This window comes from Chinchilla lanigera, unplaced genomic scaffold, assembly GCF_000276665.1.
Source record: "Chinchilla lanigera isolate Chin_1 unplaced genomic scaffold, ChiLan1.0 scaffold00026, whole genome shotgun sequence".
NCBI classification, from domain to species: domain Eukaryota; kingdom Metazoa; phylum Chordata; class Mammalia; order Rodentia; family Chinchillidae; genus Chinchilla; species Chinchilla lanigera.
The window spans coordinates 2,953,239-2,973,092 of NW_004955427.1; the positions used below are offsets into that span (position 1 = coordinate 2,953,239).

General features: G+C 40.2%; 1 protein-coding gene across 7 annotated transcripts in view; it reads right to left on the reverse strand.

Moving 5' to 3' along the window:
- Positions 1–19,854, reverse strand: part of Senp7 (SUMO1/sentrin specific peptidase 7) — a 166,774-nt gene that overhangs the window by 28,080 nt on the left and 118,840 nt on the right. For all 7 annotated transcript variants that reach the window (XM_013515200.1, XM_013515203.1, XM_013515202.1 and 4 more), the window contains one exon: positions 14,658–14,691. In XM_013515200.1, the coding sequence (XP_013370654.1) occupies positions 14,658–14,691 (34 nt within the window). The remainder of the gene's footprint in view (positions 1–14,657; positions 14,692–19,854) is intronic.

Consider the following 19,854-nt stretch of genomic DNA (forward strand, 5'->3'; position numbering starts at 1 on the left):
CAGCAGCAGGAAAATTATACAATGACCAGAATAAGTCAATACATTTCAGTAATGATTCACATGAATGGCTTCAACTCCCCAGTCAAAACACAAAGATAGGGCAAAGGATCAAGTGACAAAACCCAACAGTATTCTGTATGCAGGAAACAGAGTTAATCCAAAAAGAAATTCACAGATTAAAAAAAAAAAAAAAAATCAAAGGTAAATGATCTCAATTCCCCAAATCAGAACACAAAGACAGGCCAAAGGATCAAGTGAAAAAACCAACAGTGTACTGTAGACAAGAAACATACGTAACTCAAAAAGAAATTCACAAACTAAAACAATCAAAGGATAGAAAAAAAGCAAGGATGGTTATCCTGTATTGAAACAAAATGGACTTCAAGCCAAAACTAGTAAGTGGCAAAGAAGATCAATACATATGGGTTAATAGACCAATTCAACAGGAACAAATAATAATTATTAACATATAAGCACCAAATAATGGTGCACCCAAGTTCATTAAACAAACACGACTGGACATAAAGGGTCACATAAACACCAACACAACTACAGTAGGAGACTATAATATGCCACTGTCACAAATGGTTCAACTAGACAAAAAAATTCAATAAAAAAAATCAGAGTGGAAACACACCATCCAATAGACTTAACATCTACAGAATATAACACACAACAGAATACACGTTCTTTTCAGCAGCACGTGAGACTTTCTCGGAAACAGACCACATGCTAGCCCATAGAGCATGCATAAGGAAATGCAAAAGCTCTGAAATTATACTGTGCATACTATCAGATCACAGCACAATGAAACTAGAAATCAACAGCAAAAGAAGTCACAGAAACTATGCAAATGAGTGACAATTAAATACTGTACTCTTCGGGCGCCTTGTGCAGCGGTGCCAGACGTCAAAGAGGAGGCTCCAGCACCGAAAGAGAGCAACGGAAAACACACTGAGGCAATGGCAACGGCAAAAGACACCCTCACACTGAAGATGGGCTCCGAGGAAGTTACTGCCAACAAGACAGCTGAAGCTGGGGCTGGGACACGCCGTGCAACAGGACCGTCAGAACTGGGGCCTGCTTAGCAGCAACAGCTAGCAATGAAGAAAAGGCAGAGGCACCACAAGACCAAAGAATGTATCCAGAAGAGCCTGACACCTGAGGAGGAGGCCACAGGCAGCACAAGCACACCCTGGGAGAAGTCGAAGACTGAGGCTGAGGTGAAAGAGCCCCAATGCCTGCAGAGCAAACAACAAGTCAGCTCCACAGCTACCGGTGGCCCAAGAGGCAGTCTAGGAGCAACTACAGACGAAAGAGAAAACACATGAGCATGCCAGGACAACTACACGGTGGGGCACAGGCAACTCAACGAGTGACCAAGGAGGCCAAGGAGGCTCAAAAACATGCCAAATGTGAGAACACAGTCTTGCCAGCAGATGAAAGAAACAGAGCAACTAGCCGGGCATAATGGCACACACCTGTAATCCCAGCACTCGGGAGGGTGAGGCAGGAGGACGTTACAACTTCAAGACCAGCCTGGGCTACAAAGTGAGCTCAAGGCCTGCTTGAACTAAACAGTGAGACCCTGTCTCAAAAAGACAAAAAAACAAAAACAACAAACAGAGCCACGGAAACAGGTGACAGAGGCACATGGCTAAATCAAGGTACAAATGGAATTAAAAGCACAAAAACTACAATGGCACGTACCAGAGGGGACAGCATAACAGAAAAAGAACAGTAGAAACACGGTATCCAGGAAGAGCTGTGACACTTGCGGCAGAGCTCAGAGGCAAAGATCCAAGCCAAGCCCACACAACCCAACAGAAAAGGTGACCCACGTGGTTTGCCTGTGGCTGCAGAGAACTGAGGGCCAGCGTGGTAAGGCTAGCGCTGAGCTAGTGGCTCTGTGTACATGGACGAAGGAGACAGAAAGGCCGAAGAAACAAGCACCAAAGGAGGCTAAGCACTTGCAGAGACAAATGCCAGAGGAGGGCCAGCACAAGCGTCAAGCAGAGGCAAAAATGGCCCTGTGCATGAAGGCCGAAGCTGAGACAACTCAAAAACAGAAGGCTCTACAGTCACGGGCGGGACTACAACTGGAGGCCAAGGAGATAGCGACAACAGGAAGACGCCAAGTACAGGTAAGCCCAGAGGCAACGCAGTGCAACACAGAGGCAAAGGCACAAGACAAGCATGCCCCTCTGCAGAAAGACTGCACGGCTCATCACACAACGCAGGAGAAACACGTAACAATGGCCCAACTGGAGAAAGCGAAGGGACAGACACAGCAGCAGACAAAAGCTAAACGTGCTCATGAAAAGGCTGGACGGGACAGAGTGCTGACAACTACAGGCCAATGAGACACTGAGGCTACGGCTACAAGCAGACGAAGTAACTCCACGGAAGAGCTTGACACAGAGCAAAGCCAAAAACAAAACCAAAACAAAAATGGCGACTGTACTCAGGTAAGCCACCAAAGTGGGGAGAAAGGAGCTCATCCTCTGGAAAGCTGTCCCGGAGAAAATATTTAAACAAATCAAAGAGGCTCTGTCTCAGGCCCCACTCTTAGGACTGTCAGCTTCCTATATGATCATACACAAAAAACGGCCATAGGACTCTTAACCCAGGTCATGGGATACTGACATTGTCCAACAACGTATTTGTCAAAAAAGTTAGACTCCGTGGCCCTAGGATGGCCTCCACGCTTCACGACACTTGCTGCCACTGCCTGCTGACACAAAAAGCAAACAAGCTGACTTTAGAACAACAACTGACCATTCGAGCACCATCCTCAATTATAACCTTACTGGGCCAGAGAAGACACCACTGGTTGCCAAATCTGAGGGTGACTTAGCATCAGGGCCTCTTATGTGAAAATCCACACAGAACTCCAGAGACAGTAAACACTCTTAACCTTGCCACTTTGCTCCCAGTTGAACCAGGAGCTCCACTTCAGGACTGTGTGGTTGTGCTAAAAAGGGTCAGACAAATTCCTTGAGACTCCTGGTAACTCATCTGTGTGGTAGACACCCAGCCTTCACCTACCAGAAATTCAGCCCAGAAGGCAGAACAGCCCCTGACAAGGGCTCTGCTGCTGGCAAAATGGCGGACAGGTTAACATCTATGATATTTATATTTGATCCCGAATGTAAAAAGGAGGGCTCCTAACAGCTGGGGTAGAGAGATAAAATACAAAGAGATTTTACAGCTCCTAGATGTTATAGGGGCCCCATTATACATTGTAGGAGGCATCAGAAGACCAGAACATTAAAAGCCAGAGAAAACCAAAAGACATGGAAACACAGTAGGCCACTATGACAGCCCCACAAAAGCAGAAGGCCCTAGCTATGCCCCTTATCCTTCAGCTTCCTCTCTGAGATCCCAAATTACTCTCCAAATACAAAGACATGACTGCCCAGGAACCTGGAAATTATATCAAGAAGGGATGATGGAAACTCTCTAACGAGGGCTCCAAACTCTCTCAAGCAGGAGGCTACGGATACAGGTTAATGCTTGTCCACATCTTCTTGGGATGGGGTGAGGCTTTCCCTACCCAAATAAAAAAGACACAAAAGGTGACCAAGGTACTGGTAAGAGACACCATCCTAAGATTTGGACTGCCCCTGACCTTGGGGTCAAACAATGAACCCAAACTGGAGCTCACAAAGATGTTAAAGATAAAATGAAAGCTGGACACAATGGTCACAGCGCTCGGAAAAAGTAAAACACATAAATCAGACATTCAAGTAATTATTAAAAATATTGTCAATAAACCCGCCTGAGATGAGATTAAGTCCTGCCCATGGTCCTGCCCTGAGTCCTGTGTACCCCCACCAAACAAACTAGGTATTCCCCTTACAAAATCGTTTGGTTGGCCACCCCCAATCATAGGTAAAATTAAGGGTGATCTCTGAAAATTTTTTTTAAAAAATTGACCTTAAGGAGACAAATACAGGTTTTAAAAATAGCCATGAACTGGCTGGGCATGGTAGTGCATGCCTATAATCCCAGCACATGGAGGGCTGAGGCAGGAGGATTGCTGCAAGTTCAAGGCCAGCCTAGCCTGCATGGTGATTTCAAGGCCAGCCTGATCTGCATAGTGAAGCCTTGCCTTAAAAAAAAAAAAAAAGAAAGAAAGAAAGCCATGTAAGACCTCCACAGTTTTAGACAGGAAAAAAATGCCCATAAACCTGACAGACCCAATACACCCAATACACACCATTCAAAACGAAGGGGACTTCATTTTGATTTTTAAAAAATGAAATTCAACAACTCTAGGGTTCATATGGGATAGGCCTCATACTATAATCTTGTCTACCCCTACTGCTGTTGAGGTTACAGAAACTGTGCCTTAGATTCATCACAGCTGACAAAAGCCAACAGCCCAAGACAGGCTGACTAGCCAGCAGGATCCAGACCACCAGAACCAGCTGATTCTACATCAAAATCAGGCCACCACCAAAGACAACAGCCCTACTCTGGTCACTCTGGAAGCTGACCACTCTACACATGGCCAAAGCTTGAGTATCAACATGGAGACACCACAACAACGTAAGCCTCTTTTCCTTTTTGCTACAATTCTCCCTCCGTTAACTTTCCATAACAAGGTCCTCTAAGGAAAAACCCAGGGACGGCCAAGGAAAGAGTTCCAATTTAAAGTACAAGACTGGACGCAGAGCGTGAGACTGCACCAAGCCTCCCCCTGGCCCTGCTCCACGTGTGAGAACAGTAACGCGCTTGACTCATGGCACTGGAGGTCTGACTGTCCCCACTCCCAGGTGGAATTAGGCCATCAGAACCCCCATCTCCTGCTCTGATAACTGAAGAGACCCAGAGAAACCCACAGTACTCCTGCCCACCACCTCCTCTGAGGAACCTGGGTAAACTGAGATGTCACAGATTTTCCTTTCTTCAACCAAGCCAGTGAGCCACAGTACCCTAATGTAATTAGAGAGCAAACAATCCCCTGTAGGTAGGGTCTACAGACCCTTCCAGCTTGAAGAAGATATAGAAGACAGAGATCTCTATTCAGCACCCATAAAGAACTATGGTCATTTGTGTCTCTCAGGGAGGAATAAGATAGGAGATCAGGTCACAGCAAAAACTGGTTGGGGAAGGAGGTGGTAGGCCATACCTGTTAATTACAAGATGTCAGACACATGCACAGAACAGCTCCCAATGCCCTGCATGTGGACTGCTCAAGAGAACAAGTTTTCAATAGAATGGCCTAGGCCTCACCTCAGCCTGAAGCATGGGACCTCAGCAGCAGCTCTCAGGTCCCACACATAGAAATTCTCTCAGATTTCCTTGAGAACCACACAATAGAAAAGAAAGGCAGCCATGAGAAGCCAGTGCAATTGTAACTCTCCATGGAGAGCCCATGCTGAATTTCCCAGATGCAGCATATGTTTTTACCTTTGCTCTCTTCCTCTTTGTATACTTACTGGGTCCAAGCTTGCTCTGCAGAGCCAGTTTCCCTCCCACTCTTCATTTTTGCTTTCCATATGTGAGAAAGGTAAAGTGCCTAATTAACTTTGCCACTGCTTTTTAAAATTATATACATAATCAAAGGGTCACAGAAAAAATTAAGGGAAAAATTCAGTGCCTAGAAACAAATACAGATACTCCTCATTTAACAACCTACCTGTTTAATGACTATTAGGACTTAGTAACTGAAGCATGTTGTTCAGACTTACAATCTGCCACTGGGACTTATGACCCATCCTTTTTTTTTTTTTTTTTTTTTTACAGTTTTGTACATCTTGTTTATAGAGCCTTGCCTTAGTTACTTTTCTCTAGGTGCTGAGATGAAATACCTGATACCCAGAATCAAGGAAGGAAAGGTTTATTTAGCTCACTGTTTGTGAAGGTTTCAGTCCATACTCAGCTGGTTCCAAGGCAGGCTGGCACATGGCAGAGGGCAACAGTTCATGGTGGGTGGAAGATAGCACAAGCAATAAGAGCACAGGGAAGGAGCCGTGGCAAGCAGCCGTGGCAAACTATCCACCCCAGGGCGGGTATAGCACTCACACCCATGAATCAATTATAAACTCTAAAAGCCCACCCCAGACTGCATGTAATTATGCAAATAAAAGTCATCAACTTGGAGTTTCTTTTGACCATTTCTTTGTTGTAAATATTGTAATGTACACACTATATACAATTCCTTATTTAGCAACCAATACATTTGCAAGCCCAGTCAAAGGAAGAGTGCCAGTACAACACACCAGAACTTACAAGACACAATGAAAGCAACTCCAAGAGGGAAGCCTATCGCTGTTAATGCCCACATCAGAAAGACTGGTAAGCCCAAATAATTAACCTAGATGCATCTCAACTTCCAAGAAAAACAAGAACGATCCAAAGCTAGTACAAAAGAAAGATATAATAAATATCAGGGCAGAAATTAATGCAATAGAGATGTAAGAAATAATACAGTAATGCCTCAGATCACAAACACTTCTGTTCCCTAATAATTTCATTTGCAAACAGAAGCACTCAGAAAAAGTTTGCTTCTGCACTAGTGCACGTCACATCAGGTGATGAACACAAGTATGACCATTTTCTCCAGAATCATGGAGCAAATTCAGTTTGTGAACTGAACTACTAATGTACAAAGAATGAATTAATTAAAGACCTGGTTCTTTGAAAGAATAAATAAAACAGACAAACCTTTAGCCAATCTTACCCCAAAAAGCAAAGAAAAGATGTAAATCAATGCAACTAAAGTTGAAAAATATGAAATTACGACACTGCTGAAATCCAGATTATCAGCAACTACTTCACAAACCTGCACACCAATAAAATGGAGAAATCGGAAAAAATGGATAGATTACTAGATACATATGAGTTGCCAAAACTGAATGAAGACGACTTAAAAGCCCTGAATAATCCAATTACAGGCAAAGAAATTGAAGCAGTAACAAAAAATCTACCACTAAGAAAAGTTCAGGACCTGATGAACTCACTGCCAAAGTCTCTGATGACTTCAAGGAAGATCTAATGCCACTACTCCTCAAACTCCTTAATGAAACTGGAGGAGATAATGTACTGCCAAATTCATTCCTGGAAGCTAGCATTACCCTGATTCCAAAACCAGAACGTAATCAAACCATAAAAGGAATTACAGGCAAAGCTACATAATGAACATATACATAAAAATCCTCAACAAAACACTGGCAAAGAGAATGCACAAATCATAAAAAAGTCATACATCATGACTAAGCAGGATTCATCTGAAGGATGTAGGAATGGTTCCACATACACGAATCAATAAGTACAATATACCACATCAACAGAAACAAGGACAAAAATGACAAACTATTCCAATAGATGGAGGAAAAGCCTTCGAGAAAATCCAACAACAAAGCCAAGGATATAGCGCAGCAACGCAAGTGCCTGCCTGCCAAGTGCAAGGTCCTGAGTTCAATTCCTGGTACCAAAAAAAAAGATGGTGTATAAAAAAGAAAATCCAACATCATTCATGAAAAAAACCTTGATGAAAACAGGTATGGAAGGACCTTATCACAATATGATAAGAGTGAATCACAAACACGCTACTAAATATCTTGTTAAATGGGGAAGAGTGCTCACTTGAGCAGCACATATACTAAAATTGGAACAGTACAGAGATTAGCATCGCCCTTGAGAAAGAATGACACAAATTCATGAAGAGCTCCATATTAAAAAAGAAAGAAGGAGTAAGTGGGGAAAAGTTAAAAACTTTCTAACATCAGGAGTAAGACAAGGATTTTCACTATCACTATTCCTGTTCAATATAGTACTTGAGCTAGGCATGGCAATATGTCTGTAATCTCAGCACTTGGGAAGCTAAGCCAAAAGGATCGCTGCGTTTGAGGCTAGACTAGACAACATAGCGAGTTCAAGGCCAGCCGGAATTACATACAAAGACTCTGCCTAAAAAAAACAAAAAAGTACTTGAAACATTAGTCAGAGCAATGAGGAAAGATAAAGAAATAAGAAGAATATATACATGGAAGGTAGAAGTCAAATCATCATTCCTTGCATATGACATGATCTTCTACATAGAAGACTCAAATTCCACGAAAAGGCTCCTAGAATTACTGTAATAACTAATTCAGTACCACAGCAGGATATAAAATCAACACATAAAAATCAGTATCACTCCTGTACACCAATAATGACTCACAGAGAAATCAGGAAAACAATACCATTCACAATAGCTCAAGAAAAATTAAATACTCAGGAGTTAACCTAACCAGGAAAGTGACAGACCTCTACAATGAATACTACAGTACTTTGAAAATGGTGATCAGAAAGACATCAGAAAATAGAAAGATTTTCTCAGTGGACCAGTTCCTGGATAGAGAGAACAATACTGCCAAAATGGCCATACTTCAGAAACTGATGTACACATTTAACGCCATCAAAGTACCACTAACATTTCTCACAGAAAAAGAGAAAACAAATCTAAAATTCATGAAACCAGAAGAGACCCAGAAGAGCAAAAGTAACCCTGAGCAGCAAGAGCAAACCAAGAGATGGCAATCCCAGACGTCAAGCTACGTTACGAAGCCACAGCGACAGAGGCAGCACGGTGCAGACGCGTGGCTCCGTGCACCAGGACAGAGGGTGCAAAAGCAGCGCCGGGCACATTCAGCATGTGATCTTTGACAAAGGGGCAAAAGCACGTGCTGGAGGAAAGACACTGTTTAACAAATGACACTGTGAATACTGGCTGTCCACAGATGACTGAGCCTACACCCTTTATCCTTCATCGTACGCTAAACTAAATCAAAATGGACCGAAGATCTAAATATTACAGCAGAAAAACATCTGCTGTAAAATGACTATGTAAAATTCTTGGAGACAGGCATGGGCAAGAACTTTCTGAACAGAATCCCAATGCTATAACAATGCTGTGAATGTCGAAATGGGATCATAGCCAATTAAAAAGTTTCAGCACAGCAAAGGAAACAACCAACAGAGTAAAGACACAACACACAGAATGAGAAAAAAGATATCTGCCAGCTCTTCCTTGGACAGAGGATGAATACAAAGAATATACAAAAAATTCAGAACAGAGACTTCCCACAATAAGAGACCCAACAGAACATGAACACCTGAAATGAACAGACACTTCTCAACAAATGGATAATAGATGAAAAAATGTTCAACGTATCTACTATAAGAGAAATGCAAATTAAAAGAACACTGATTCCACCTTACTCCAGGAAGAGTGCCTGTCATCAAGACAAGAGTTAAAGACATATATCAGAGTGATACTTGTACACCCACGTTTACAGCAACACAATTCACAACAGCGAACTCTTGGAAGCAGCCTGTATGTCCACCAACATATGAGCAGATAGAGAAAATGTGAGCTACACACAGAGGAATACTGCTCTGTCATATGGAAAGACAAACTTGAGTCATCTGTAGGAAAAAAAGATGCACCTTGAGACTAAAATGTTAAGTGAAAAAAATTAGGTACAACAAATTTAAACATCATATGGTTTTTCTTATATCAGAAACCCAAAATATAAATAAAGCATAAAATGGGGAATAAATGACAGGAAACAGGGAGACAGATCTTTCTGCGAAAGTGAAGAGGACAAGGAGATGAGGAGCACAGGATGGGAGAGGAGGAGACACAAAAGAGAACTAAAACGTGCTATGTATACGGACCCCCCACAGGGATGAGATCATTATGTGCTCCAAAGGCACCGACAAAAATAAAAATTAAACAAGTCATTACCCAAAAAAAAATCCAGGTTTTGCATCTTAAAATTTCTAAGTAATCACTCTAAATTATTAAACTTTCTCTCTCAGAATATGCTAAAAGAAACAAGTTATGTCATGTACAGGTACAAATTCTCTGTGATGAATGTGAACATTATGTGTGTCTAAAATGTACCAATAAAATCTGATTGGAAAAGAAAAGAATCCCCTAAGATTTTTTGTAAAAACTTGAAGAACCACAGAACACTCATTTAAGGAAGTCCTTTCATCTAGTGCACCGGAAGCGAGCAAGCAGTGAGCCAGGCAAACCGCTGTCAGTTCCGTATAAAACCAAAATGAGTCCCCTCCTAACCGGCACTCAGTACTCCCGCCCGCATCGCCTCCGGCACCCGTGACCCTGCCATCACCGGGAAGCTTGTGAGAAATGCAGACGATCACAGGAACCCAGCTCACAACCCCACACTCACTTTTTCATCCCTTCTTCCTTAGTAACAAACCTCATTTTTATTCAGGAAAGCAAAACACTCAGCTTTGAAAGAACTCTTATTTCCTAGCTTTCTTTGCAAACAGATATGTTGTCATATCACTAAGTTAACGAAATGTAAGTAGAAGACATCACGTTAGTGATACTCGCACACCCATGCACAGTTTACAGGTGACATGCACAGTTTAAAACTCTCCTGAAAAGGGCAACAGGGCACAGCAGCACACACCTGCAATGCAAGACATGGGCGGTTGAGGCCAGAGGACTGGGCTGCATAGTGAGTTCAAGGCCAGCCTGAACTACATAGCGAGACTCTGGGGGAGAAGGACGGGGAGAGAGGGCGGGCAACAGACACCATGTGCTTTCCTCCTCAGTTTCTCCTTCCTCCTGCTCTGTGCCTGAAACAGGAAAACGATAATGGAGCAAAAACAGCCACACAGGCTACGAGACAAATGAGAATGAAAGGCACGCACACCTACATTTGTAGCCGTACCGTTCGCAAGAGCTAAATCTTGGAGGCAGCATGTATGTCCATGAACAGAAGAACGGGTAAGGAAATCGTGGTATTTGCACACAGTGGAGTACTGCTCTGCCATGAAGAAAAACTGGAGTCATTTGTAAAAAAAATGGAAGCAACCTGACACCATCGTGTTAAGTGAAATCAATCAGACACACAAACTGGACTAGCACTTGGTTTCTCACATAAGAGGAACTCAAATTATAAATGAACGGTAAAATAAAAGACAGAAGTAGGGAGACAGATCTTTTGCAAATTAAAGGGGCTAAAGAGATGGGGGAAGGAGAAAGGAAGGAAAGAACGGGATGAAAAGGAATTAGGGTGTGTTACGCACATGCACCAGCTCCACACACAGAACACAAACATTGTGCACTGCAGACACGCACTAACGAAAGTTTAAAGATCACAAGACAGCCATGTTTCTGTGCAAAAGAAAAAATGTTTTCTTCAACACACTGTTACAAACCGCTGAAAATAACTAATAGCATATATAAGTATGGATAAATCAATTTTCCCCTCAGCTACACAGAAAAAGGGTAAATGTTTCAATCCCTAGGTTCTCCTCTACAAAAAGCTTCATGTGTATGCCTTGTTTTAGAAAAGATTTTGGGGTTCTTCAGCTTCAGCACTTGGAAAGACCAGATTTTTTGATTCCAGTGTAAAGAAAAGCCCCTGGAAAAGTTGTAATACCACAGCTTAGAAGAAAAGAACAGTTAGCTAATTGAGAAAATGCCTCCCCTTGAAAAGGATGTACTGCTCTCCATGGATGAGCAAGCGAGTGTTCGACATCTTATAAGAGAATCCACAAGAAGTGCGTGCTTCATGATAAAGCAGGGGGAGAATTTCTGGGACTTTGGAGAGTTAAATTAAGCATGTAGCAGGGTCAGTCACAAAACTGCTAAAGTAAATTGAAAACAAGAACAATTCTTACAGAATGCAGAGGAAAGCCCAAAAACATTAAGATACAAATGAGAAGAAAAAAGCAATGAAAGGGCTGATCTAGGAGGTACAATATACGTGTAATAGAATACTTGAAAGAGAAGACAAAGCAAATGAAGCTGCAACAATAATTAAGAAACTAAATGAAAAAATCTTCCCCAAGTTAAACTATGTAGGGTGGCAAAAAAAGAAGGCTCACAGGGTTTCTTTAAAATTTAATGAAAAAATAAAAAGGTTCAGGTTGTTTAAAAAAAAAAGATTCAGGTTGTTAAAAAATAGAATGAAATTTAAGGAAAAGAAAACAACACCTAGATATACCCTGATGGTTTTTTTTTTTAATTTCAAAGATAAAGAAAACACTTTGCAAGTATCCAGATAAAGAAAGCAAGTTACCTTTGGCAAAAGTCAGAGTGATCTCAGATACTTTTCTTGGCAATTCTAAATGCTGGAAGACAATGGAAGAACATCTACAGAGTTTTAAGGGACGATAATTTTGAACCAAGAATTATATACCTGCCAAGTTAGTATTTCTGTATTAAAACAACTGGGAGAAACTGTCAGGTACCGAGGGGTTAATAAAATATATTGACCAAGAACCTTTTCTGAAAATTTTGCTGAATGATTTACTACAGCCAACAGAAAAATTTTAAAAAGTAGGGACACAATTTGACGGTAATCATTAAAGCTAGTTAAGAAGCATGAAGTCTAAAATTGTTACATATAGGGAAGGGTGATAAAACTAAATGCAAAATAGATTTTTAAGCTAGATCTAAAGTTTTCATTGTATGTAGGTTTTGTTTCGTTTTGTTGCTTTATTTTGTTTTGAGACAAGGTTTTGCTATGCAGTTCAGGCTGGCCTCAAATTCACTTTGTAGCCCAGCCTGGCCTCACACTCACCAGCGATCCTCCTGCTTCAGCCTCCTCAGTCTGGGATTACAGATGTGAGCCACCACTCCTGGACTTATTTTATGTAGTTTTAAACTCAAAGTGCATGCCAAGTATTGAATATATTGTACAAATAAATACTGTTTTATTTTTGTCATGTAATATTATAAAGCATGTTGTTAAGAGAAATGTATCTGAGATAAAAGCGTTTTGTCACTGTGGACAAAACAAATACAGTAAAGATATTCTAAGTATTAATCTGATTTTCAAAATTAGAAAATAGTACAGTTTTATTTCCCTTAAAAATAAAAGAACAAGTTTGTAATGTTAATACTGATAGTGTAAGACGAAATTTTCCAAAGCACTAGTTGCAAAGAGGTAGATCTGTTTGAAATGTTGAATTGTGAGAACCAGCAATTACTGCATCAGATGGTAGCTTATATAAGTCAATTTGTCATTGAATTGTGGACAAAAGTAGAATATATAAATTCTAAGTTCCTGGAATTAAAGAGAAGTGAAAAAACAAGAAAATGTAGCAAAAGACAACACCAAGAAAGGGTTAAATTTTGCATAAAAGATTCTGACCAAGTTAGAGATGAAATATAAAATGATTAAACTTCCAAATAATAAGATCTAAATTGAGTAAAAACTCAGTCTCTGATCCAAGACACTCATATGTATACAAAACAAAGGTTAAAAGGTTTTAAAGGTAATAGAAAAATCTTTAGATCATAGATATGGAAAAACAATGCAGACAGCATTTGGTAAAAATAATATTCTCCTCTTCCAATATAAAATTGCAAGCCTATGATCACTGAAAAGACATTCTTCACAATTTGTAATTAAAGCTGTCTTATAAAAACCATATGGGATAGGAAAATTATAAATTAAGTACACTGTTTAAAACAAAGTACAAATATTAACTATGAAAAGCTAAAATATTTTTAAAATGTGTATCATAGTTTTTTGAGAAGTAGTTCTCTCTCACTCAGGTCTTTTTGAGACAGGGTCTCGCTATGCAGTTCAGGCTGACTTTGAGCTCACTTTGCAGCCCAGGCTGGCCTCGAACTCGCCAACAATCCTCCTGCCTCAGTCTCCCGAGTGCTGGGATTACAGGTGTGCGCCACCATGCCCAGTTCAAAAACAGAAACGAAGCTTTTTTTTTTTGGTACCAGGAATCGAACTCAGGACCCTGTGCTTGCCAGACAGGCACATATGCCACCGAGCTATATCCCCGGCCCCACTCACGTCTTTAAACGCTGTAGCAGTATCTTTTCTGAACTTATTTTCATTTAAAGTCACATGTCTTTATTCCCTCTAAAAAGCCAGTTATATTATTCCTTAATAATTTACTAGCATTTCCTAATAAGAACTACCACTATACTACTTTTTGCTTTACATTCTTACTACGTAAGTGGTAATATAATTATTAGACTCATCCTCTAACAGTTCTCAATTCTGCAAACGGGCACCTACAGGAAACCCAATCAAAATTATTTTTATCACATCTTCAATCTGGGAGCAGCAGCGTCCTCCCTTGTTCACATCTGACGTGCCATTCATATGTCTATTTTTCCTCATTCTTTTTATTATTCTCGAAAGACATTATTTCCGTCACCACCCTACAAAGCCTTTTTGGGGGGATAGCATGAGAAAACGGCCTGAGTCTTTTTAAATTACAGGTGCATTTTCCAGTCAACTTTATTTATTCAGATAAGCTACACTATATAAATCTATGCAAAACCCTATTTTATGACTGTTTACTTCTTTCTTTACAATTCCTATTTTCATCCATTTTTACACCAAAAACATTCTCACTAAAATACTGCTAATCTCAAAAAATCATCTCAAGTCCTTTAACATAATTTGACTTAGACTCATTAAAACAACAAAAGTCTATTTTCAGTGTCAGGGAACATTTTAACTTCCCTTTACAGCTGCTAAGAGGATATTAGGGTGAAACACTAAACTGCCTCATTTTTATTGATACTCTATACTGAAAAAATTATGGAAAACTGGTTGAAAAAAATATTTCAGAATTTTGCCAAATGTTTCATAATGAAAATAGTATTAAAGAGGAGAAGTCGTAAGAGAATGATAGCTTACCTTGAAATGGGATTCTAACATACTTTGTCGTGAACTAAAGGGAAAAAGGCAAGACAGTGAGTTAGTACTCATACTTTACAACTTCTATACCACCAATAAAATGTGCAAGAACGTGTTCAAAGCTCTTTTATCAATAAACCAAAACAATGTTTCACTGTAAAAAATTAACTTTAGGGATGTTTAAGAAGCCTGCATAATATAATGCACTCATTCATAAAACCAGTTAAGATTTTATATAATATATTTTGCAAAACTATATTCTGAATTTTTCCCCCAGTATTGGGGACCGAACCTAGGGCCTTAACAATGAAATACAGTTCCCAGCCCTTTTAAAATTTTTTTATTTTGAGAGAAGTTCTTACTAGTCCCTAACTTGCCCAGGCCGGGGGGGAGGGGCAGGGGGGGATGGGACAGGGGGTGTCAAATGTGATTCTCCTGCCTCTGCCTCCCAGAACACTGGGATTACAGGTATGCGCCCCACCAAGCCTTGTTTATGTTCTGAAATTTTAAGGAAGAAATAAGACAAAGTCCAGAAGAAACTGTCAAGGGATCACAGAAGGTAGCTGACTCAGAAGCTGATAATCACTCTCTTAGGGATGAACTTAGCCAAACAAAATCACAAAAGGCTGCTGAATAAATCAAAGTGCCAATGTACTATATTATTTATAAAGAAATATTAAAACAGTCAAAAGACTTAACTTGTACACTACCTATTATCAACATTCTGTTTCTATGGGGAAACTACCAATTATAATCAAAAGATTGCTTTTACAACCTGAAAACAACACTAGCAAAATTAATTGTTTTACTATGGAATGGCTACAAAGTCTACAGAACATAACTTCAAAACGACATAAGTCTCCAAGCAAAACACCTTTCCTCTGGATGACGTTTAGATGGGCACTGCAAATTCTTTTATCTTTCATTGTTCCATGTTACAAATTCAGGCTGAAGTTCCTGCTCTGCTCCCCAAGAACTTTACTTTCTCTAGGGACTTCTGGGTAGATCTCATCATTCTAACTGTTGCTTTCACAGGAAATTCTCAAGGCTAAATCTGACATACACCATCTAAGACAGGCTTGTGTTTTGAAGTTTGTTTTTCCACTAACACTACATGAGTATGCCCATTACTCTTTGGATAAATTCTATACATTTATACAACTGTTAACCACATCAAGAGCACAGTCTTTGAGCACAGGGTAAAAATCAAAATCATCCTGAGTAATGAATTCTATGTAACTATCGAACACTGTTCCCTAAAACCAAAGGTTTACTTTAGCTCCATTTATTTCACCACTTTAAAAATTATTTCATATATTTACACAAATGTAAAACTCATATTCCATGAAACAAGTCAACCACTGGAGCAAACTATGAAGCAAAAGTAAAAGTAGAGTTTGTAATTCAAATCCTGCCCCTGTGTCTCTACCACTGACACAAACAAAAAGCAGGTGAGCAGGTAACTTTCCGAACTTCTCACAGCTTTCAATACAACGCCCTTAATCAAAGGGCGTTATTATATTTAGATACTGGCACCTAAGAATTTCATCCCAATGAATACCACTGAATTATTCTGCTACTCTCACATAACTGCTATACACTTAGTGTCTCCTACTTTCCTCTCTAAATGCCTTCTCACGGGTCTCACTGAGTCTTTAAGCTCATAAAACATATCTGAATAAATATAAATGGTTCCAGGAAATGGAAAGGAGTGATTGCTTTCACAGTTCACAGAGCTGTGACTACAAAATGGTGAAACAGGAATCACCATCCGTGTCCCCACCACCCACTTTCCTGTCGCACTTTCCTCACTCTCCCGTGCGCCTCCACGCGGTCAAGCGCTCCTGTCCTCTCGATGAATGACAACTATGCCAACAGTTCTCTCTCTGGAGCAAGACCCTTACTTTCGAGCAAAAATTTAACCTCCAGTTAAGAAAGTGAGAAAAGTGTCTTCTGTGACAGTAAGGTAGGTCCAGTTCTCTGAAATCACAACTAAGCTGATACAAACTTAAGAACAAAGCTGATTAGGGGCTGGGGATTTAGCTCAGCAGCACAGCGCCTGCCTGGCAAGCACAAGGTCATGAGTTCAATTCCCGGTACCAGAAAAAAACCAAAAACCAAAAAACAAATAAACAAACAAAAAAGAACAAAGCTGATCATAACTTACTTTATAATTTCTTATAATACCCAAAGCAGTTCTCGGAATTTATTTTACACTTAAATACTTTGCCCATCATAAATGTTAAGATTTTTTGAAAGGTCACAATTTATTGCAACATTCTGTACACTAAACCAAAAAACATTAACTTAAATGCACAACTAGAATAAAATGGCTCTAACTTATGTAGTAATATCCTACCACTGGTATTCTACTAATTCTGCTAAACTGAAACTATAATGAAAGCGCAAACACTATTTCCAGTATCTGTAACAATGTCATATAGTAGGTTATTCAGTGAATGTTTGGAGAATTACTGAATTTAATCTCGTATTCACCCATCCCCCAAAAAAGTTCTTTAATGTCCATTACAGAGCATTATCAACTGTGTCCAAAAAAGAATACAGATATAGTAACTTTTCCAAATCCTAAAATTTTAACCTTTTATTATCTTCCATATTTTTGCTATTAATTGTACTTTCTTTAGTTTTTAAAACTATCTGTATTCTCTCCATTGTATCTTTAAATTTTTGTAAAATTTCTCCTTTCTTAGAGGAAAAATATTTGTATTCACTTTGATTTAGTAAACTATATTCCTATAATTACATATTTTAAGCTTTTTTTTTTGAGACAGGGTCTCACCATGTAGTTCAGGCCAGCCTTGAACTCACCACATAGCTCAGGCTGGCCACAAATTCACCGCAACCCTCCTGCCTCAGCTGCCCAAGTACTGGTACTGCAGGCCTGCACCACCACATCCTTAAGCATTTTATTTTAATTATAAAAAATGATGAGACAAATTTTTGAGGCCTACTATATTTGCAGATCCTATAACATGTAAAATAAAACACTAAGCCAACTGAAATGACCAACAAATGGAAATTGTTAAATACAAATATCCCAAAATTTAAAGGGGAACTGAATTACATTAACGTAATTTAATCCCATAGAATTAGCAGCAGTTGTCTCTGGATCAGAAGATTACACAGTGCATGGGATTTACATTGCTCCTTTATGCACTTGTTTTTTTGGCCTGGTTTTGTTTTTTGCTCATAACTAGCCCAACCAACTGTATAATAACATATTACATTAAATAATAAAAATTTCATTGTTAAATATTTATGTTGATGTTTCACACCTGGCAGTTTTCCAAATTTTACCAATACAAAGAACAGAAAAGAAATATCTGGTTAAACATGAACTTATAATGAAAAAAAGGAAAGGAGAAAATTCTGAAAAGTGAACAAAATTCCTTTCAAGAAAAAGAACTGTAAAACAATTAAAAATAAGTAATTTTAAAAGTACATCAAGCACACCAAAATCATTAACATTTGAAAAAAAAATTGTAGTAGGGAATATTAAAACAAAATCATTCTTGAACTTTCAATCAAAGCAAAGTTAAGTATATCACAAGCTACCACTGTGTGTAGTTCCTAGAATTTTCTAGACCTGTACGTTATGTTTAATGGCATTTGGTCTTCCCGCTGTATGGTCACTAAGTAAACAACTGCCTCAAATCTTAAATCGTGTGCTGTCTGGTCTGTGAATCCTTCCCTGATTCTTCTGACACTTACAGGTTCTCATTCCCACATTTTATAAATATTTCCAATGTGCATTTTATGATAGAGTAAGTAACTATATGTGTGTTTCCTCAATTAGACTACAAATTCCTTGAAAGAAGAAACTGGATGTTACCATTTTTATATCCTCGGCCCTATTCCCAACACAGTGAAAATTACTAAAACTGCTAGAAAAATATCTAAGTTAGTAGCCAAGAATACAGCCCAGTGGTACAGTGCCTTCCTGGCAAGCGCAAGCCACTGAGTTCAATTCCCAGTAACCAAAAAAAAAAAAAAAAATCTAAGTTAGACTTTTGGAAAGATGGCAGAGCAGTCAGCAGCAATAAATCAACCTCTCTCTAAGATTTGGAATCCAGCTGGGCAGGGTGGTACACACCTGTCTGAAGCAGGAGAATCACTGGGCAGCCTGGGCTACATAGTAAACTTAAGGCAACCTGAACTACACAGTGAGACCCTGCCTTTAAAAAAAGAAAAGATTCAGAATCAAGACACTGGAAAATAAAAATACGGGAAAGAAAAGGACAGGTGTGGACCCTTGGGACCCAGGAAGCATCTGAAGGGAAAGTTGGAGCCCACAGAGAAAGTGAAGACAGCCCTCAGCACAGAATAAAGGAGAGGGCAGCCTGCACTTTCTTTCCCGCGCCCAGCTCACGGCCTCAGAGAGGAGAGTTGAGTCAACAGAGAACCAGTGAGGCGGTGACTCCAGAGGCCTCCAGGGAGAAGTGCATCAGTGGAAAGGAGCAGGAGAGGCTGTGCACTCCAGCCGCTGATGAGCGGCTCCAGTCCAGGCAACTATCACGGCCCTGGAGAGGGGGGTTGGTAACCAGCACAAGGAGGGGCCAACGGAACCTGAGACTCAGACCTGAGACAGTGAGGGCCGGGGATGTAGCTCAGCGCCTTAGCACCTGCCTGGCAAGCGCAAGGTCATGAGTCCAATTCCCAGTACCACCAAAAAAAAAAAAAAAAAAAAGAAGAAATCCCACAGTGAACGGATGAGGGACAGCTGTGAGAGACACCCAGGGTGAGAGCGCCATGGTCAAGCTGGCAGGAGACACTCAGGGTGTTGTAGGCCAAATGACACAGGCCACAGCACCACAGCCAGAGCCCAGCAACAGCTTGAGCTCCTGTGCAGTTGAAAGCACCGGAGTCAGGGCCCCACCCATCCTACTGCGCACTTGCTGGGATTCTCCAGCGCAGATCTGGGCTCTGACTGCCTCCTCCATCCGCCAGCACAGCAGACCAGCAAGGGCAGTCGTCCCATTGAACTGGACACTACCACAAAACTGGAGGACCCAGAGGTAACCACTGGGTTGAAATCACTGAGAACTTCTTTTTCTTCCTTCCTTTACTTCTGGTTTGTTGTGCTGTTCGTTTGGGTTTCTTTTTTCTTTCTTTCTTTTTTGATTGCTTCTCTCATTTTTTTCTTGAGTATGAGCACTGTTTTAGTTTTTTCCTTTTG